The sequence below is a fragment of the Geotrypetes seraphini genome, chromosome 4 (genome assembly GCF_902459505.1).
Source record: "Geotrypetes seraphini chromosome 4, aGeoSer1.1, whole genome shotgun sequence".
Lineage (NCBI taxonomy): Eukaryota > Metazoa > Chordata > Amphibia > Gymnophiona > Dermophiidae > Geotrypetes > Geotrypetes seraphini.
This window is the reverse complement of record NC_047087.1, coordinates 104562248-104584967: the sequence shown is the minus strand read 5'-3', so window position 1 is coordinate 104584967 and position 22720 is coordinate 104562248. Positions and strand designations below refer to the sequence as shown.

The following is a 22720-nucleotide window of genomic DNA, read 5'->3' as shown; positions in this document are numbered from 1 at the left end:
GTTTGTCTGTTTAGTCCTGGTTTGTCCAATAATTTAATATATATATACGTTTTACATTGCAGAGACGTCTGTCTTCCTGTAATTTTTAAATTTTGTTCAATTTTGTACTGCTGAATAAGCGTTTAATCAAATACTTTGAATAAACAATAAAAGGTACCGTCCATGATACAGGGCAGCAGCTGAAGCAGTCTGTGGAACAGATCCAAGTCTCAGTATGGTAGAGAGTTTGAGAGATAAAGAGGTCATAGATGAAGGAAAGTTTATTGGAGACAGAGTGGGAATCCCACAAGTCGTATGAGAAAGGCGGTGGGGGAGAGGAACAGAAACAAGATTCAAGTTTCAAGTTTATTGATTTTTGATATCCCGATCATAAAACAAATATCTGACCGGTTTACAATTTAAAAAAAAACAAAACAAGAAATTAATAAGAAGGAAAGTTAGAACTAGTTAGAACTAGATTGGTTATATTTAGGGTTACCAGATGCCCGGATTTACCCAGCCATGTCCAGCTTTTCAAAACACATCCTCTTTACCAAAATCTGGTAACCCTAGCGTGGGAAAGGCATCCAGGTGACTACGCCTGGACCTGAAGGAGGCTTATTGTCACACTCCTATTTGGCTACAACTGAAAAGGTGTGACCTAAATCTTAAAATTACGGTTTCCTGGAATGGGAAGAATAGAGAAAGAGAAAAAAAAAATCCTGCTGACTAATGCAAAGCTCAGCAGCCAGTTCCCAGCCTGACGTCACAATGCCTGCCTCCCATTCCAACTACTCATTCCGTCTGACGCCGCGAGCTCCGCAAGTTGCACGAGCGAGGAGGCTCGAGGCGCAACTCTGTTCCCAACATAGCGGGGCGAACGCGGCTTTAGTCACCACCCCGGAAGTTGCGTAAGTTTGGCTGGGAAGTACTGAAGTGCAGAGGATTGGTACACTGCGGACTTTTCACCGGTGCAATGGAGGGGCAGCCGCAAGAAACGGCGGACGGCGAGAATGTATTGAACCTCTCCCGGCTTGGGCTAGAAACTCTGAGCGCCGAGGCCGTGAGCGAGGAGCGCCGGAGCGACGTGCAGCAATTGCTGCTGCCCCACAACCGCTTGCTGGTGCTGCCGGCCGCGGTGGCTTCCTTCTCCCAACTTTTGCTGCTGGACATCAGCAGTAACGGACTGGCTTTCGTGGGCGAGGCTCTGCTAGGCCTGGCCAAGCTGAGGACGCTGCTGGCCAAGAACAACCGCTTGGACGAATTCTCGCTGCCCAAGGAGCTGGGCAGGATGGGGCTGGAGGTGCTCAACCTCAGCGGCAATCGCTTCGAGGAGGTGCCTGGCCAGCTGCTGGAGCTGCGGGCCCTGAAGTCCCTCTCGATGGGGGGCAACCGGCTGAAAAGCATCCCCGCCGAAATCGAGAATCTGAGCAGGTGTGTTCCTGAGGAGAGAAGGAGGGACTGGGAGGACCCTTTTAGATAGCCTGCTGTGTAATGTGTAGAGAGAGAGCGAGAGAGATGCGCCCTGGATTTCTTAAATGCTTGAACAGAGTAAAGGGGGCTTCCATTGAATCTGGAGTCTAAAAGTAATTTTGCTTGCTACCTGTGTGCCACAATTTTAGCTGGGCACAGGTGAAGTCAAAAAATACTCAGCTGCTCTTTCACGGACAGTCATCTCTTGCCATACCAGCCAATGGGAAAGAGTTATTTATGTTGATTGGCACTGTCAGTGTTGCTACCTGTGCCCAGGGCTGGCGTTAGGTACAAACAGGGCAACAGCAGGATTGCAAGCAGCAGGTTTATAAAGCAATGGTATCTTCATTGTGACTTATCAAAAGAAGAGGTCCGAGGCACCTCAACTTACCTTCAAATCTTTACTAGTATCTTTTATGTGATGTTATTAGAGCCCAAGGTCTTTTTCTGTGTTTTTATGCAGATGACATTTATTACTGTATATAATAATAATAACAGTTTATATACCGCAGGACTGTGAAGTTCTATGCGGATTACAATGGTTAGAAAGATGCTACAAATTGAGTGGGACAAATATAATTAGAGATTAGTGTCTAACAGATTAAGGGATCAGATTTATGGGAGAGATTGTGATGGGAGCGATTCTCCAGATTCGTTACCTAGGTACTTCAAGAACAGGTATGTTTTTAGGTGTTTCCTAAATTCACCATAGTTAATTGCGTGTATAATTAGTTTTTCCAGGTCTTTGCCCCATAAGGCTGCTTGATACGATAGAAGATGTTGATGGTGTCTCTTAAATTTACATCCTCTAGCTCAGCGGTCTCAAACACGCGGCCCGCGGGCCACATGTGGCTCTCCAAGTTTTATTTGCGGCCCGCGGTCTGGACTGGATAATTCCTTCCTTTTGGAGCAGCAGCGGGTCTGGCCGGTTCGTTCCGTTCAAAGCCGTGGGTTGGCGGCTCCTTGTGCTATTCGCTCCTGCATCGGAAGCCTCTCTGACATCACAACATCAGAGAGGCTTCAGACGCAGGCGCGGATCTCGCAAGGAGCCGCCATCCGCGGCTTTGAATGGAATGAGCCGGCCAGACACGCTGCTGCTCCAGTGGGGTACCAAGGAGGGGGGCAGTCCGCACAACTGGTCACCCTCCACTGTTCTTCCTAGAGTGCGGCTCGCGGCTCGTCTAGAGCAGGGGTGCCCAACTGCTTCCCTTCCCTTCTCACCGCCGGCACCAGGCTCTTTGATCTCCCTGCTTCTCTCGCCGCCCGACCTCAATTCTGACGTCGAGAGGACGTTCTGGCTAGCCAATCGCTGCCCGGAACATCCTTTCCGACGTTAGAATTGACGTCGGGCAGCGAGAGTTGGTCGGCCCCGTGGAGATCTCGGCCTGTTCCCGATGGTGCCAGCAGCAGCAGCAGCCTATTCCCCGGTGGTGGTGGCATAGGGGAGGGCAGGAAGGAAGAAAGAAAGAATGTGGGGGGGGGGGGGCAGGGAGCCAGAAGGAAAAAAGAAAGAAGGGGGGGACAGGGAGCCAGAAGGAAAAAAGAAAGAAGGGGGGGGGGACAAGGAGCCAGAAACAAAGCAAAAAATGGGACAAGGAATCAGAGAAAGACAGACATAGAAAATGAAAGAAAAAGTTGGGGGAGGGAATGAGGTCTGGAGGAGAGGAAGCATACAGGAGGCTGAAAGAAGAGAAGAAATATTGGAAGCACAGTCAGAAGAATAAAGTGCAACCAGAGACTGATGAAATTACCAAACAAAGGTAGGAAAAATGATTTTATTTTCAATTTAGTAATAGAAATGTGCCAGTTTTGAGAAAGAAAAGATATTAAACTTTAAATGTGAGTGCTGCAGAAAAAATAGAGTACTTAGAGGGCCGCAGAAAAAATAGTTAATGTCTTATTAAAGAAATGACAAATTTGCATAAGGTAAAACTATTAAAGGAAAGTTTTATAAACTATAAATAGTTTAACTTCATGCAAAATTGTCATTTCTTTAATAAGACATTAACTATTTTTTTCTGCGGCCCTCCAAGTACCTACAAATCCAAAATGTGGCCCCGCAAAGGGTTTGAGTTTGAGACCACTGCTCTAGCTGATGGGGAGACGAACTTCAGGTGTGTACTCCTCTTATGTCTGTTGGTTGAGAAGGAGAAGATGTCAATTATATATTTAGGGGCTAGACTGGATAGTACCTTGAAGCAGAAACATCCCAGCTTGAACTTCGCACGTGCCTCCATTGGCAGCCAGTGCAGGAGTTGGTAGGAAGGGGTTATGTGATCGGACTTCTTCAACCCAAAGATCAGCTTGACTGCCGCATTTTGTACCAGCTGTAGTCTCTGCATGTTCTTCTGGGAGATTGCCAGATGGGTAATGTTACAATAATCGAGATGGCTTAGTATTAGGGATTGTACAAGAATTCTAAATGATGTTGCATCGAAGTATGCTCTAATGGACCTAAGTTTCCAGAGAGTAAAAAAACCCTTTCTGACTAGGGAGTCCACTTGGTCTTTCATGGTTAGGTCTTGGTCTAGTATTACCCCCAGAGCCTTCATTGTAGGTTGAATAGGGTAGCTGAGATTGTTGATGCATAGTGGAGTTGTATTGATAGGTGGGTGTGGCGAGGCTATGAAGAATTTAGTTTTTTCTGAATTGAGCTTCAGTCTGAATTCTGCGGTCCATTGTTCTATCAGGTTTAGTGCTTCTGTTGCCTTGGGGGTAGTTTCAGAGGGAGAAGTAGTTAACGGGATAATGATTGTAAAGTCATCTGCGTAACTGAATAATTTTATGCCCCGCTGGGCCTGCAGCACGCCTAGTGATGACATGTAGACATTGAAGAGCAGTGGGGATAGTGGAGACCCCTGTGGAACGCCAGATGGGTTTCTCCAGGTTTTAGAGAGATTGTGATTGAAACGTACATGATAGGTGCAAGACATAAGGAATCCTCGGAACCAGTCAAATACCTCTCCTCTAATGCCGATTGCATCTAAGCATTGTAGTAATTTCTCATAATCCACCAAGTCTAAGGCTGAGCTCATGTTAAATTGCATGATTAGGGCGTTATGGCCCTTGCTGAATAAGAAGCGTAAGTAATCTAGTGTCGCCGCGATTACTGTCTCGGTGCTAAACAGAGGTTTGAAGCCGGATTGGGTTTCATGTAGTAGAGAGAACTGGTTGAGGTAGTCCATCAACTGGGTATGCCTGTAGTAAAGTCGGGCTATACCAATCAGAAACTGCATTTCAAAGCAGCTCCTGATTGGTGTAGCCCAACTTTACTATAGGAAGAGGCAGTCGGAGCAGACCGCGAGTGATTTTCTTCACCCGCCCACACTCCAGCTTCCCTCTCCTGTCTCCCCAGCTGCCATATCCTGGCTCCCCTGCCTTTTGACAGGCGAAAAACTGCATTTGCAGTTTTTTAAAATTCACGGGGGTTCCTGGAACGGATCCCTCTCAAATTTTTGGGGAGTACTGTACGCAAATATAAACCGATCCAAATATAAACTGATGCAACCATTTCCCCCCCCCAAAAGATGGAAAATAATTTAACTTGAATATAAACCGAGATTAGAAATTTGGGTGATCATGGTGTGACCTCAGTGTCCTGCCAGCGGAAGACAAACCTGTCCCACTCTTTACTCTTGTGTAGCATAAATAGTCTCCAATGCTGGGCTGGGAGGAGAAAGAGTACTGGTGTGGAAATGAAAGGGGCGATTATAGGAAACCAAAGGGTATGTTAAATGGGCATCCTAAATAAGCCACGCAAGAGTAATAATGAAAAGACAGCTTCCTTTACACTGTACAGTTAGGAACATTCTTCTACATAATCCTGCTTCATATCTTCATTGGCCTTCTCAAACCCAGCCCACCACAAACCCAATCCTTTCCCCTGATGACTGGTGCTATTTTCCAACACATTACATTACATTAGAGATTTCTATTCCGCCATTACCTTGTGGTTCAAGGCGGATTACAAAAGATTTATTAATGGGGGTTACAATAGAAAAACAATTGTCATTTCTAGAGTTGTGAAGAGAAGATCATTTGTCGTTTCTAGAGTTGAAAGCAATAAGGTCATTTGTCAAGTGGTAGAAAGTGGTGTAAAGTAGGTAGATATATATGAATGGAGGATAACAAAAGAAGATCATTTGTCTTTTCTCAGGTTGTGTAGAGAGGGACAGGTATTTTCAGTGTGTCGGGAGGAGGGAGGGGGGAGTGGCGGAGTAAGTGAAGTTAGGGCTGTTTCAGGAATTTCTTGAAGAGTATAGTCTTTATTTCTTTTCTGAATATCTTATAGTTTGGGGTGGTTATCAGAAGGTTGGAGATTTGGTTATCTAGTTTTGCGGCTTGAGGCCATCGTATAATTTTGTCCATTTTACTTCTTTGATCGGGGGGGGGAGGAGGTGAAAGGGGAGTGCGTTTTCCTATGTCTGGTTGAGGGTGCTTGGATGAGGCAGTTGTTCAGATAGGATGAGCTGTCTCCGTTTAGAGTTTTAAATAACATGCAGTAGAATTTAAATAGTATTCTTTCTTGGATTGGTAGCCAGTGTGAGTTGATGTAAGCTTCTGTGATATGGTCATGTTTCCTCAGTGAGTACATGGCACTATTTTCTAACTCAAGTCCTTCTTCCCTGATGACCGGTGCTATTTTTTTAGCCCAAACCTTTCTCCGATGATTGGTGCTATTTTTCAGCACAAACCCTTCTCCCCGATGACCAGCGCTATTTTTCAGCTTCCCGTTCTGGTGCTCAAGCTGACACCAAGGTTCTGGGCTGGTGCAGGGCCTTGAGCTTCTGCACATGCTCAAGGCTTACCAGCCCCTGCCTTCTTCTCCAAGATTCTCCCCAGTGAAATCTTTAGATTCTCAGAGAGGGTGGGAGCCATCAGGCCTTGAGTATGCGCAGAAGCTCAAGACCCCACACTGACCTGTAACCTTGGTGTCAGCTTCTTTGAGCACCAGAATGGGAAGCGTCATGCCAGCAGGGCAGAAGATGGCAGCACCATTTTTTTGCCCAAATATCTTGATTTATATTCGAGTATATACGGTAAATGCCTATTGCCCTGGGGGATGGTCCACATGCAATTTCTCCAGTTGCATTGGTTTTGGGCATACTGTGACAGGAATGAACCTCATTCCTAAGCCAGAACATATGGAATATGATCAAGTTTCAAGTTTTATTGTGTTTAATATACTGACCAACAACATGTACCTGGCCGGTTTACAATGCTGAAAAAAAAAGATAAAAAGTAAAATAATAATTGTATATATAAGGGAAGGAGTGAACATTAAAATACAATAGACAAGGACTTACATGAATTTGAGGGTATTAAGGTAGATGGAAAGGTCAGTAAATACATTATTAAAATGAAAGTTAAAAAAAAGGGAAGGGGGAGGATATAACATCAGGGATAGTGTTGCTTCATAAAAGTGGTTGAAATGATTTTACTGGTTTTGAGGAAGGAAGTATTTAGAGATTATGATATGCATCTTGAAAAATAAATGTTTTTAGTTTGGTCTTGAATTTATCAAAAAGATTTTCATGATGAAGTTGAGGTGGCATGGCGTTCCATAAGGTTGGAGCAGCTATGGAGAAGTTAATTTTCCTAGTGTAGAATTCTTTGATGACGGAACGGCCAGTAAGTTTTGATCTGCTGATCTTAGGGTCCGAGAAGAACAGAGAGGGATAATAAGTTTGTCAAGAAAAGATGGAAGACGTGAGAGTTTGAACCAGCATTAAGATTTTATAGGTGATACAGTGCGTGATGGGTAACCAATGGGCTTCTTTCAGGAGAAGAGTTACATGATCATATTTCCCTGCTTTATGTATAAGTTTGATTGCTGTATTTTGTATGAGCTGCAAACGACGTAATTCTTTTTGTGGGAGTCCATTATATAAAGAGTTACAGTAATCTAGATGGGAAATAACCATTGAGTGCACAAGGGTTATGATTGCATTAGTTTCAAGGATTGAGGTTAGAGAGCGGATGAGCCTTAGTTTGTAAACACAAGTTTTTACTACAGAGCTTATCTGGTCGTGGAAGGTTAAGTCTTTCTCTATGGTTACTCCAAAAAGTTTTATTTTTGGTTCGATTTTTACGGAGCAGGATTTAATTAAGATTTTTTCTGTTATTGTTTCGTTGTTCCTTATTGGAAAGAGTATACCACAGGATTTATTAATGTTGAGGGAGAGTTTATTTATTGGAGTCAGTCACTGATTTTGTCAAATTTATATTTAATTTCTTGTATTTCATTTGTTTTTGTAGAATCGACGGAGTGAAGCAATTGAATGTCGTCTGCATATGCAAAAATTGTAAAGCCAATAGATTGAACTAGGGTAAGAAGAGGAGAAATGAAGATATTAAATAGTAATGGGGAGAGAATAGAACCTTGGGTTACACCGTAAGTTTGAAAAATAGGTGGTGAAGTTTTCTCTCTTGAGTGAACTTTAAACTTTTGCTCATTAAAGTAAGAGATAAACCATAAAAGCGCTGAACCTGTGATACCACAGTTCCTAAGACAATCAATAGTGTCGAAGGCAGCGGATAAGTCAAGAGAAATAAGAAAAACAGATTTTCGGTGGTCTAGGAAATAGTGTATAGTAGTGATAAGACCGAGTAAAGATAATTCAGTGGAATGATAGGAACGAAACCCTGTTTGGTGAGAGTGAAGCGCGTTGGATTTATCAGTAAATTCTATGAGCTGATTATGTACTATTTTTTTCCGTAAACTTTGAGATGAGAGGCAGGTTGGCAATAGGATAAAAGTTAGCCCGATCCTATTTAACATCTTCGTAAGAGACTTGGCTGAGGGGCTTCGAGGTAAAATTACATTATTCGCCGATGACGCCAAACTATGCAACATGGTAGGCAACCGCACAACAGATGAAAGCACAATGCCCGACAAAAGCTCAATGCCCGACAGTATGACGCAGGACCTACTCCTGCTGGAGCATTGGTCAAAGACTTGACAACTAAGTTTCAATGCCAAAAAATGCAAGGTCATGCACCTTGGCGGCAAAAATCCATGCAGGACTTACACCCTAAATGGTGAGATCCTAGCAAGGACTGTAGCAGAACGTGTCTTGGGGGTGATCATTAGCGAAGACATGAAGACTGCCAATCAAGTGTAGAAAGCTTTATCCAGGGCTAGACAAATCATGGGCTGTATCCGTAGAAGTTTCGTCAGCCGTAAGCCCGAGGTCATAATGCTGTTGTACAGATCCATGGTGAGACCCCATCTGGAATACTGTGTACAATTCTGGAGGCCGCATTATCAAAAAGATGTGCGGAGAGTTGAGTCGGTTCAGCGAATGGCCACCAGGATGGTCTCAGGACTCAAGGATCTCCCGTATGAGGAACGAATGGGTAAGTTGCAGCTGTACTCACTCGAGGAACGCAGAGAGAGGGGAGACATGATCGAGACGTTCAAATATGTCACAGGCCGTATCGAGGTGGAAGAGGATCTCTTTTTCCTTAAAGGACCCACGGCAACAAGAGGGCATCCGTTGAAAATCAGGGGTGGGAAATTTCATGGTGACACCAGAAAATATTTCTTCACCGAAAGGGTGGTTGATCGCTGGAATAATCTTCCACAACAGGTAATTGAGGCAAGCAGCGTGCCAGATTTTAAGAAAAGATGGGATTGGCATGTGGGATCTCTTCATGGAGGTAGTTAGGGGGTGGGCCATTAGTGTGGGCAGACTAGATGGGCCGTGGCCCTTTTCTGCCGTCATGTTCTATGTTTCTATGTATACTAGTCCCATTCCTTTACCCCTTTAATTCTACTGCCTGATATGGACATTTCTGTGTGTGGGGAATTACCAGTATCTTGGCATTTTGTTGGATATGTGCCTTTCTGTCTTTATCTAACCACTTCAATCAAGAGCTCCTTTCATAAGCTGAAGATACTTACACTTACATCCTATTTTAGTAGAACCTGATTTCCATACTATATATAGTTCAAGCACTTAATTTGGGAACAGAGTGTTGGCATGGCTTGCCCGCTTCGATTCTTCAGTCTTTGCAGTTGGTTTTGCATGCAGCTGCACAGCTTTTATTAGGCAAGGCTTGCTCAGATCATAATCACTTTGCCTTTAATACAACTTCACTGGTTGCCCATTGGGCAATCTATACAATACAAAATGCTTAGGTTCTTTGTTTAAATCACAACTGCATTTGTGTCTTGAGTGTACATTCACTTCTTCAGATATAAAGAACAAACTGGTTGTTCTATATGTTTCCAGTCTATGTATACTTTGGCCCCTTTGGTTGATGATAGACTTACTCTAATCCAGGGTGTCAAAGTCCCTCCTAGAGGGCCACAATCCAGTCGGGTTTTTGGGATTTCCCCAATGAATATGCATGAAATCTATTTGCATGCACTGCTTTCATTGTATGCTAATAGATCTCATGCATATTCATTGGGGAAATCCTGAAAACCCGACTGGATTGCGGCCCTCGAGGAGGGACGTTGACACCCCTGCTCTATTCCATGCACACACCTTTTCTTGCTACATTGATAGCATGTTCTACAGAGGAGGCACATTGCATGACAGTCATTTTGGTTTTTTTTTATTTATTATAATTTTCAAAATTACACAGATATACAAAGTATAAGACAGTCATTTTTGTAGGTTTTTAAAGGCTTATTTTATTTAGAAGAAAGTATCAAAGAGGCAGTGAAGGGAACGGAGGACTGGAAGATAGCGAATGTTACACCGATCTTCAAAAAAGGATCGAGAGGCAACCCGGGAAACTACAGACCGGTGAGCTTAACCTCTGTTCCGGGGAAGATGGCCGAATCACTGATCAGGGAAGGTATCAATGAGCATATAGAAAAAAATAATCTGATGAGATCGAGCCAGCATGGTTTCTGTAAAGGCCGATCATGCCAGACAAATCTACTGCAGTTCTTTGAGGGGATAAATAAGCAATTGGACCAAGGTGACCCAGTAGACATTATATATCTAGATATCCAAAAAGCATTCGACAAGGTGCCCCATGAACGTTTACTGAAGAAACTGTGGAACCACGGGGTGAATGGGGACGTGCACAGATGGATCAAAAATTGGCTGGCGGACAGGAAACAGAGGGTAGGAGTAAAGGGGCACTACTCTGACTGGATAGGGGTCACAAGTGGTGTTCCGCAAGGGTCAGTGCTGGGACCGCTGCTGTTCAATATATTTATTAATGATCTAGAAATGGGGACAAAGTGCGAAGTTATCAAGTTCGCGGATGACACAAAACTCTCCAGCAGGGACAGAACTGTTGAGGAATGCAAAGAACTGCAGAGCGACCTGAACAAACTGAGTGAGTGGGCAAAAAAATGGCAGATGAGCTTCAATGTGGAGAAATGTAAGGTCTTGCACATAGGGAAAGGAAACTCCATGTACAGCTACACGATGGGAGGGAGGGTACTCGGGAAAGGCAGCCAAGAAAAAGATCTGGGGGTATTGGTAGATAACACAATGAAGCCGGCGGCACAATGTGCAGCGGCCTCAAAAAAAGCGAACAGAATGTTGGGCATTATCAAGAAAGGTATCACTACCAGAACGAAGGAAGTTATCCTGCCACTGTATCGAGCAATGGTGCGCCCACATCTGGAATACTGCGTCCAATACTGGTCGCCATACCTCAAGAAGGACATGGCAATACTCGAGAGGGTCCAGAGGAGGGCAACGAGGATGATAAAGGGTATGGAGAACCTTTCATATGCCGAACGGTTGGACAGGCTGGGGCTCTTTACCCTGGAGAAGCGGAGACTGAGAGGGGACATGATAGAAACTTATAAAATCATGAAAGGCATAGAGAAGGTGGAGAGGGACAGATTCTTTAGACTAGCAGGGGCAACTAAAACAAGAGGTCATTCAGAAAAACTGAGAGGAGACAGATTCATAACGAATGCAAGGAGGTTCTTCTTCACTCAGAGGGTGGTGGACACCTGGAACGCGCTTCCCGGAGAGGTGATAAGACAGAGTACAATTCTGGGGTTCAAAAAGGGACTGGATGACTTCCTGGAAGCGAAGGGGATTACAGGGTACAGATAGAGTTACCTTACAGGACATTGAGCGAATGGGGTATGGATATTTTAGGTTAGGTAGGGAACACTTCCAGGTCATGGACCTGGGGGGCCGCCGCGGGAGCGGACTGCCGGGCACGATGGACCCCTGGTCTGACCCAGCAGAGGCAATGCTTATGTTCTTATGTTCTTATTTGATATAGCACTCATCAAAACAGCCATCTGAGTGGTTCACGATCTAATCAGGTACTCTAAATATTTTCCCTATCTGTCCAACCAGGCTCGTGATCTAACTATAGTGCATTGGGCAGTGGAGGGTTAAGTGACTTGCCCAGGCCACTAGGCCACTCCACCCTTCAAAGGGCTGCGTTGGGCTGATGTGTAAATAACATTTTGTACTGTTTGCTGGCATTTTTTGTAACTGGCCCTCCTGGAGCCGCCACTCCAACTGGTATTGACTATTTTAGACGTGCTTATTTTTATTGACTTTTTTTTTTTTTTTCTTAATTTCCATTTGTTTGTTCAGAGTTTATTCTTTGTGTTTTTGTTTATTGTAAATATTTGATTGTACCCCTACTTTCATGCATGGTGATTTGGTGGGTTTGCAAATAGAAAATAAAATAAATGTCCCCGGGCCCTAAACTTTCTTGAAGCTAAAGAAGGCACATCCTGCCAGTGGGCTTTGGGGACCCTCTCCATAATTTCTGCCCTGGGCCCCATCATGTCTGACACCTGTTCTGTCTCTGCCTCTTGCAGCAGCCTCTTTCCTTTGCTCCTGATCCTGCTTAAATACTGACTGGATGATATCTATGGACCTAATAATGCATGCCTTGAGCTTTTTTGGATGGATTATTTATTTATTGAGATGTATTAACTGTCATTGTGAAGAGATTCGCCCAAAGCAGTGTACAGCAGGTATAATTCAACATAAATCTTACATAGACAGAGAATTGCATAAACCTGAGCAAAGGTGAGCAAAAGAAATGTATCAAGTTGATTTATTTCAGTGGTTAGACCCTAAGAACCTTTGAACTTGTACACTTCCCGAGATGTTGAAGCTGAGCAATTGACTAAGGTATCCAGATGTAAATGAACGTATAAAAAAACCACATTCATAGGAAATGAATGAGCATTGGAACATTTACCTCGCGGGCCCACAGTAAAAAATCTCTACCGCTGTTTGATAAAAGGAGCCCTCCCTTAGTGTTGCCAGTCAAATTATTTCATTTTAAATCAACTTGAGACTGTATATACTGTATATACTGTTTCTCACTATGAGTAGAGATAGGGGCTTGTTTATTGCTTCAGTTGAGTATTCCATATATATTTGAATATAAAATAATTCAAATATAAACCGAGGTGCCCTTCCCCCCAAAAAAAAGCAAGAAAAAAGGTTGACTCGAATATAAATTGAGATTAGAAATTTGGGTGATCTTGGTGAGCCAGTCTACAAAAACTAGACATCTTGCCATAAGTTTTAACAATATATTTTTTTTTAACTTTAAATATTTTTATTAGCACAAAACCACACAACATTTATAATAACAGCAGTTGTTATTATTTTGAGCTGCCATAGAGAGAGATGGAGAGAGGGGGGGTAGAGAACAGGAAGATTATGCTGGAGGAGACTGTTCATCTAAACAGATATTATTTAAATACCTGTTTAGATAAACAGTCCCCTCCACCATAATATCTCTGTTCCTACCCCCTCTCTCCATCTCTCCCTACGGCAGCTCAAAATTGGAGAGACATAGAAAAATGAGTGTAGGGAGGTATCAGGTGCCTTCTTTCCACCAGGGCAATCTAAAAATGTAAGATGTGTTAGAGTTGGGCTGCCCAATTAGAGACTCGGAGAGGTGAACTGTGAAGGGCAAGGAGTGAGACCTTTTCTCTGAAGGAGAGTGAGGCATCAAAGCCAAAACCTTAGCTTAATATCACAGTGCACAAGGTATCAGAAGAAATAGGTCCACCAGCACCCCATACTCGCACCCCATTTTCCTGGTCCAGCAACACTCCCTACTCTCACCCTGTGTCCAGGTCCAGCAGCACCCCGTACTCTCATCCCCTCCCCTGGTCCAGCAGCACCCCATACTCGTATCCCTCCAAGTCCAGCAACAGCCCTTGCTCTTTCCCCCCCCCCCCCCCCCCCGGTCTAGTAGCACACTTTTTCAACCCCTCCACCCCCACTCCAGCAGCACCATGTCTTGGGAATCTCTGCCCAAGATGCCATTCATGCATGCCCCCTCCCCCACCCTGCCTGCATTGCACTTACCTGTTGGGCTTAGAAGAAAAGCTGCTGCCATCAATACTTTATGCTGATCCAGCATCTGCGTGTGCTCAAGGCCTGCCAGTTCCCATCTTCTTCTGTGCAGTAATCAGTTATCCTCAATGAATGTATTCCATTTGCAGAAAAGAAATTAGTTTCTAATAAAGGGCCAAATACACTTTTCATCTATGGGGGAGAATAATGTAGTACATGTGGACAAAAGTTCCAGCGATTTTTGCATACGAGAACAAGGAAGGCCTACAGCCAGTGTTAACAGATTCTGGATCCCCTAATATGGAAATATCTGTGTATGTCCTAAGACCCCATATTCAAAGTCTGACGGAATCTCTTACTAGTGTATGGAAGAGACAATGAACACTTAATGTTTGTTTTTTATGTGTTTTGCTTTAGCCAGTGTTCTTTGTAAACAAAAGAACAAGTGTGGTTCCTTGCCAAGCTGTTGAGCTATGCATAGTTCACCCAGCAGACAATTCACTTGTGATTTGGTTAAATTTTCATCTAGCAACAGAATGTGGTTTGTGAATATCAAAGGAAGAGAATTCTTGTAGAATGCTGGGTAGATAAATTAATGTGGCAGAGCCAAGGATAGACATACTAATGACAATGGACCACAATGGGCTCATTGTTTCTTATATTTATGGCACCTTGTAGTATATGTATTGTACTCTGTAAGTGCTACTATCTTCAGTGACTTGGAGCACCTCTTGCTGGCTCCTCCCCCCAAATTATATCAGCTTACATAGAGAAATCGCTGATTCTAAGCGTTTACAGAGAAAATTGCTGATTGCCAGCACTTTCTTCACCGTTTTTGCCCCTCCTTCAGAAACAGGCCAGGTCTCCCACCATGTTATTCGCAGTTTCACCATATTCACGTTGGTTTTTAATAGAAAACTGCGAATAACATATGAAAAAGTTATTCGCGGTTTTTCTGTATTTGCAGTTCTGTTATTCCCCTATCACAGCGAATACGGAGGGAGAAGTATATTATTAAAATTATCCAAGCTCTTCAGACAAGCTGAATCCTTGTGGCAAATGTGCAGATGGATATCTGACCAATGTTCGTTGAGCAGTTTAAAACCAGACATTTTGGTGGGCTTCAAGAACATCGTTTTTGCTTTCTAGACTTAAAGGGAATAAACACCTGTTAGGGAGGGGAGGGTGTTATGCTTCATGTTATGTTAATCAGGTTTTCTATTCAGTTCAAGGTTGGATTACAATACAAGAGATTGGGTTGGTTACCCAGGAAGTTACAATGGACAGTTTGACACAGACATTCAATAGAGCTGCTTGTACAGGTAGATGAGTTGGGTCATAGTTAAAAATACATAGTTACAAGTACAAGCAGGTCATCATTGGCTCATCATTATATCCCAGGAGTTGTATTAAGTTTAGAAATGGGCTTTTACAATTACCATTTCAGTTACTTAAGGGTTGGCTCCCTGTCTTGGTATAGAAATGCTTTAAAAGTTTTCTGAATCTGAGATAGTGGTTTTTATCTTTTTAAAAGCAGGTATTTCCTTTAACAGTAATCAGTTATCCTCAATGAATGTATTATATCTGTAACAGTATGGAAATATTATGCACTGTGGGTATGTGTGTATATATGTCACATGACCGCTTATAAGCTGTTTAATGCATTATCAGTGCTGTGGTTTTACTGCAGCCTTATCTGTTGCAGCCCTAGGCCCTGATGTTCTAAACTTACTGCTAAAATCCTGTGGGTTATTGTAATGCCGGTAAATTTTCTGATTTCAAAAAGATGAGCGATACTGCAAATGAGCTCTGCAGAGGCCCATGGAAATTCCATCCGATCAGTTGTTGGAGAAAGCGACACATATGCAGATAGTCCACGGAAAGAGGCATAAATGTGTACAAGCGCTAGGAAATGCCACATCGTAGGCACGCATGAGCATCAATTGTAGGTGTGTTATTGTAACGCATCATGGATGCATGCCATAAGTGTGCATAATAAGACCAGTGGTCCATCGTGCCCAGCAGTCTGCTCACGCGGTGGCCCTTTGGTCAAAGACTAGCACCCTAACTGAGACTAGCCCTACCTGAGTACGTTCCGGTTCACCAGGAATTTGTCTGACTTTGTCTTGAATCCCTGGAGGGTATTTCTCCTATGACAGACTACGGAAGAGCATCACATGTAGCCAGTGGCATAGTAAGGGCATTTTGGTAGGGGGCACAGCACCTGTCCTTCTCTGCTCACCCATTGCCGCCGCATGAGCTGCTTCCGTTCCCCCATACCTCTGTAGCATTTCTGGCTTGAGCAGCAACCCCAAGCTGCCGTCACACCTGCGTGAGCTCTCCCTCTGATGTAACTTCCTGGACTGCACCTTGGAAGTGACATCAAAGGTAGAGCACACATAGGCATGACTTCAGGTTGGAGGTTGCTGCTCACAATAGGAATGTTAGAGGTATGGGGGAAGGGATGCTGCGCGCGCGGCAATGGGGGGGGGAAGTAGCATGGAGGGGGGCGTGGGAGGGGTGCCTTTCACCCTTGCTACGCAAGTGCATCTGGCTGCTGTATCTCTCTTCCATCATCGTCATATCCTTTCATCAGGGCAACCTGCGGAAAGTAGGGATTAAAAAACCACCATCCATAATGTTGTCCGTTGTAGCACAAAACACACGTGGATTACAAACGGTGCAAAAACAACATGCTTTTCAGGTTTTTCTTGCCACAAAGCAAGAAACTGCCAATGAATGTCATATACATGCGTCCGTCAATGCCATACGTGGAGAGGAGGGGCAGAGAATAACCAGCAGACCATGCATATGCTTTTTTCCTGCAGGACATTTATGCTGCTCCCTGTTTTTGGTTTTGGGTTATTTTTTAACTTCCACCTCTCATGTAATCGGTAGCCCCAGATCTTCCAGCATATCTTGGGAGTTATCGTAGATTCATACACCAGGATGTACATACTGCTTTGCTCTACGGCATTGTAATGTAATGTATTCAAGGTCATTTGGCTGCTACCTCGGATGTGTTGTTTTCATATATATTTGGTGTTGGGAGGGGGTTCACCTATCCCAAGAGGGTTGCAGGAAAATCATGTTGGCATAGTAAGTGGTGCTTTACTCCTTACCTCAGATCAAGGAGATAATATCCTACCATTGAAAAAAATAATAATACGGTAAATCCTCTGTATTATGAGTTAATAACCACATTGCCATTTAAATGCAATGTTAAGACGGTAAGCTCAGTGCACTTATGCATTTTTCTGTGCGTAAAAGTTCTTCCTGAATTGGTCTGTAAGCTGTATGCACAAGAAATGTGCATACAGCCCAGGGTAAAGAAGTGTGTACAGTTTAAATACTACTTATTACGTCAGCCTCTGAGGAACTGGCTGTAAAACCATTTTTACAGCCAAAGACGCACATTGGCTTGGGCCAATGACATTTCTGTGTACAGCCTGCCTCAGCTGCAACTGCAAACGTGGGTTTAGTGACCTTTCTTGGAGCTGGGACTCTGGGAAGCCCTGATTTAGGAAAGCTTGATGAAGAGAATGTGTGTACTTAGTTAGGAACTGGGTGAGAGTATGCAGGCAGGTCTGAGGCTTTTCTGTCAATTACATTACCTTTCACATGCATCAGTCTGCAAAGGTCTAAAGGTTCCAGCTGCACAATCTCACAACCGTTGCTTAAGAAACGTTTCTTTATAAATGCATGGAAATCGGACTCAATGTGTTACGCAGTTCTTTGAATTACAGGATTATAATTGTACCTATTAACATATAGTACGTTGATATGCTGAATTACAGAAACAATAAGAGCTGATGAAACTGAAGCTCGTTCTAAGTCTCCTTGTCCTGTCTCTTGCACTTACATTCACCTGCACCTCACCTAAAATTTGGGCCCTGGAAGTAAATGACTTATCTGGTGATGCCCTGGAGTAATCAAGAATAACCTTTTAAAATGTTACTTCAGCAACGGATGGAGAGAGTGTTGAGAGGATCATGCTGTATTTCAGTACTGTGCATTTCTGGAGAGTGGTTTTATAGAGCAAACAAGCCTTCAGTCTGAAAGAACCTGTCATATGAATTATTATGGTTTATTTGATTTTTATGGTGAGCTGCTTTGGAATGTTAGGTGAAGTTTGAAATCAAACCTGATGCTATTAACTATAAATAATGTACATTATGCAATAAAAATAGTTTCTCTTTTTTTAAAATTTTGCTCTCTTCCTTCTTAAGTTTGGAGTTTCTGTATCTTGGGGGGAATTTCATCACCTCGATACCGCCAGAGCTAGCAAATCTGCATTACCTGAGCTATTTGGTCCTTTGTGATAACAAGATCCAGAGCATACCCCCTCAACTGGCACAGTGAGTACTTGGCTGTCCCACATCATCTATGACTCAGAGCATAAGTGTAAGCAAGCAGTTGCCCTCTTGAGAGGAATTGACAGAGTAGAATTAGTGGTCACACAGTTGCTGTCTGTCCAGTAAAAAAAAAAAATCAATAGGGACTTTGGATCATCTGCTATATTTTTGTGCGTTTATATTTATATTTTGGAAGTCAATCTGGGGACAAATAAATCTAGTTTTGGATTCAAATGTTCCACTATCATATGAGGCTATAATTTGTGGAACAATTTTATATGTAAATCCCACTCTAGATAAATATAAGAGTCATCTATTTATGATCATGACAGGTGTAGCCATGCAATTGATTACGAGTAACTGGAAGAACCATGATAGAATAAGTTACACTTTTTGGTGGGTGAACGTATGCACTACGTACAGATATGAAAGAATTAATGCAGAGTGTAGGGGACTTAGTGGTGTATTTAATAAAGTTTGGAGCCCATTGACTAAATTTGTGAAATTATAATAATGTTTTTATCTTATCTTTCCTTTTGTTCATGTACCTTTACACATCCATGGGAAGGGGGTTGGAGGGAGGGGAATAAATATTGATGGGGATATTTGGGTAACTTTATTCTTTATTTATAATATATATCTTAAATAATAAAATGCTAGCCGCGCATGCGCACTTGCCTCGCGTGTTCCCTGATCCCTTTTCTGTCGGGATGTGGCAAGACAAGTGCGCATGCGCGCTTATTACGTCACTGACGGAGAGCAGCGAATGCAGGAAGCGGAGTGGCCAGGTAAACAAAAAAAAAAAAAAAACAACCGAGCGAGCCGGGCCGGTGAGAAAGCGCGGGTGACCTGGCCCGGACTGCGGACGGGTAAGGAGCTGGGGCAGTGAGCCTTCCCTGCAGTTGAAATGGAGCCTGGCCACCCTCCACGACAGACCATAGGAGTCCGAGTCCTTTTCCGCTCACCCCCCTTCCCGCGGACCCGACTACCTTGGCGATTCAAGCAGCGTGTGCACCAGTCTTCACACGCTGCTTCGGGCCCTTCTACTTCCCTGATTTGCTCTGCCGCGTCTCTGATGATGTCATCAGGGACGTGCCAGAGTAAATCAGGGCAGTAGAAGGACCCGAAGCAGCGTGTGAAGACTGCTGCACACGCTGCTTGAATCGCCGGGTAGGTAGTCAGGTCCGTGGGAAGGGAAGGGGGGGCAAGGACTCTGGGGAGTTGGCAGACACCGGCCCTGTACTAACTCCCATGGGCAGGGGGAGCAGGAAGGGGTGCTGATGGACAGGGGGGGGAAATGAAGGGAGGCCTATTGCTGGACAGAGGGAGCAAGAAGAGGTGATGATGGACAGGGGGGGGGAAAGGAAGGGAGGCTTATTGCTTGACAGGGGGAACAGGAAGAGGTGCTGATGGACAGGGGGGAAAATGAAGGGAGGCCTACTGCTTGACAGGGGGAACAGGAAGAGGTGCTGATGGACAGGGGGGAAAATGAAGGGAGGCCTACTGCTGGACAGGGGGAGCAGGAAGAGGTGCTGATGGACAGGGGGGGAAATGAAGGGAGACCTACTGCTGGACATGGGGAGCAAGAAGAGGTGCTGATGGACAGGGGGAAATGAAGGGAGGCCTACTGCTGGACAGAGGGAGCAGGAAGAGGTGATGATGGACACGGGGGAAAAATGAAGGGAGGCTTACTGCTGGACAGGGGAGCAGGAAGAGGTGCTGATGGACAGAGGGGAGGTAAAACAAAGGGAGAAGGACTGCTGCTGGATAAGGGGAGCAGTGAAGGGGTGGTGGTGGACACAGGGGAGGTAAAAATAAGGGAGAAGGGACAGGAAAAAGCTGCTAAGGAGATAGAGAGAGAAAGAAATAAAGACAGACACACATATATTCTAGCACCCGTTAATGTAACGGGCTATAAAGCTAGTTTTGTTATATTATGTTATGTTATATGTAGGATAACTGAAAATCTTGAATGATATATATGTTACCTGTACAGATATTAGTGTAATTTATGTAATACCTACTGTTTGTTCATTTGTATGACACTGTTTTAGATTAAAAATCAATAAAGATTAAAAATAAAATACTAAATCAAATGGCATACTCTCGCTCAATCTAATAAGAGCGCTACTACAGAAAAAAATCATTTAGTTAGATCCTTCATTCAACATAGTGATAAGCACATCTGTTGCTATATGCAACTAATTGTCACCCAGGGAAGCCAAAAGGTTGGACACCCCTGATGTAGGTGATCCATTAGCAACTTTGTAGCAGCAACTTTACTGAGCTTATTTGCTCCAGCAGATTGTATCAGTCTGTGAGATGTGGAAAACCAAAAATGGAATGGGAGGTGAGCATATCATAATCTAAAGGATGATCAGATCATAGGACTTTCTATGATCTATATATCATTCTAGGTCGGCATACTGAATTGAGTGTTGTAATTATTTATGCTCAAACCCTCCTCCCAACCTCTTAAATCAATTATCCACAAGTGCTGAAACTTATTGCAAAAAACCCTCTTTTCAAAATAATTAAATATATATGACAAAAGGAGAATATGTCAGACAACCGTGGTGTTATTTAATAAACATTTTTAGGGAAAAAAGGCATCACTCATCTTGGGTAGAACTAGCTACCACCAACGCTGGTATGTTGGATACAAACTCCCAACGCCTTCTGGTGTTGGCGTTTCAATCCTGACCGGATCTTCTTCGGGAGATTATTTAGAATCGCTGCCTCTCCCTGTGAGTTAATCGAATGCAAACAATTGCTCATTTAAAGGCTTCAGTACTGCGACCGTCGGTCTGCAAAGTTTTATATCAGGTGAGATGTGCATTTTTAGGTCTGATTTCTCCAATATCTTAGATCAGTGTTCTTCAACCACCAGTCCATGGACCAGTGCTGGTCCACAGAAATTTCCTGCCGGTCCACAGGGCCAACTCGTGCATCAGGCCCAAAACAGTGTTCTTTAACCGCCAGTCCACAGTGCGATCGATGCGGCGTTATCTTCGAGCCAGCTCTCTCTTTCTAACTGATTCAGTGCACAAAGCCACAGGCAGTGGCTCCTACAGGCATCCTGCGCCTGAACCGGTAGCCTTCTCTCTGACGTTGCAACGTCAGAGGGAAGGCTTCCTGATGAGGCAAGGGATGTGCAAGGTGCAATTAGTACTATTATGGGGGCAGGGTCTGGGGTGGACATTGGGTAGAGATGGGCGGGGTCTGGCCCACGACTTAACCCAGTGTTCTTCAACCGCCGATCCACAGACCGATGCCGGTCCATAGGTGTAAAAAGGTTGAAAAACACAGTCTTAGATCACTTGACCCGTATCGGGGGCAGGTGTATTGTGAAGAAAGCATACAGAGCATCCTCATAGTATTATTTCCAGTTCCTCTCTGTGATGTATGCATCCATGACTTGGAGTATAGATAAAAGGGCTAAGGCAGTATGAAAGGAGCAATTTCCTAACTTGTTTTTCACTGTGTCAGTTTCTATGCTGCAAAAGGTGGAACCACTTCTCCCATAGAAATGCACCACCTGCGTTTTGAAGAACCTTTTTTCTCTGGAATCTCCAATCTGATTTGACCCACTTTCAACTGCTTTTGATTTAGGGCTCCTTTTACTAAGCTGCGCTAGTGTTTTTAGTGCGTGCTAAACCCGCACTACGCGGCTAGAACTAACGCCAGCTCAATGCTGGCGTTAGCGTCTAGCGCACGCATTTTAGCGCGCGCAATTCCGAGCGTTAATGTCCTAACGCAGTTTAGTAAAATGAGCCCTTAGTTTTTTGCCCCAGATACAAACATTCTTAATCTCTTATATAAAAATTCTTTCTTTTTTTTTCTATATTTGTTATGTTGAAAGGTATGAAAGTACAATTGTAGCCCACCAGTGTTGTACCTTCATACAGGTAATGGTGAACATTTTTATTAGGGGTTGTAGTTCTTGTGTTGGAAGTATTCTTATGTTTTTGGTTTGTTCTTAATTTGTATTTTATATGTAAAAATTGCTGGCCTGAGATACTTACAAAGGTTTTCATTTCATCCATGATGTTTCTCTCCCATGGCTCAATCATGGATGAAATGAACAAGAGACTTTTTCCATGATTCATGTTGGAACTAAATGTCTTCTGAGACCAAGATTTCCCTGTTGCATTTGACAGCAAGCTGTTTTTTTTTTAAGTCAATAAAAGCTAATCTAATTTTAAAGTTGAATGCTGGTGAATATTGAGATTGAGACCATAAAATATAAGATAAAATAAATTGATCTGATGATAAAGTTGGGTGACTCTTGCATTCGGAAGGCTACCTCTGAGGACCAATTATCTAGTCAAAAAATTTATTTTATAAAAAAATTTTTCAACAGATATAATTTGGTAGTGTTTGACTATACACCTATAGTGAAATAATTATTTTCCTGTACAAATAGCATATACAGTGGAACCTTGGTTTACGAGCATAATTCATTCCAGAAGCATGCTCGTAAACCAATTTACTCGTATATTAAAGCGAGTTTCCCCATATGAAGTAAGGGAAACTTGCTTGAGTTGTTCCACCTCCCTCCCCCCCACCCCCCGAGGCCACCGGCATTGCTACACTTTACCCCCCAACCCCCGAGGCCACCTGCGCTGCTCCCCCCCTCCC

The 22720-nt window shown here is 43.6% G+C and overlaps 1 protein-coding gene across 1 annotated transcript in view; it reads left to right on the top strand.

The window, feature by feature from the left end:
- The first annotated feature begins 656 nt into the window (after window positions 1–656).
- LRRC58 (leucine rich repeat containing 58) overlaps window positions 657–22720 on the top strand; it is a 35671-nt gene continuing 13607 nt past the window's right edge. Inside the window, exons 1-2 of the mRNA XM_033943049.1 lie at window positions 657–1413; window positions 17954–18082. Of these exons, the coding sequence (XP_033798940.1) occupies window positions 956–1413; window positions 17954–18082 (587 nt within the window). The 5' untranslated portion in view covers window positions 657–955. The remainder of the gene's footprint in view (window positions 1414–17953; window positions 18083–22720) is intronic.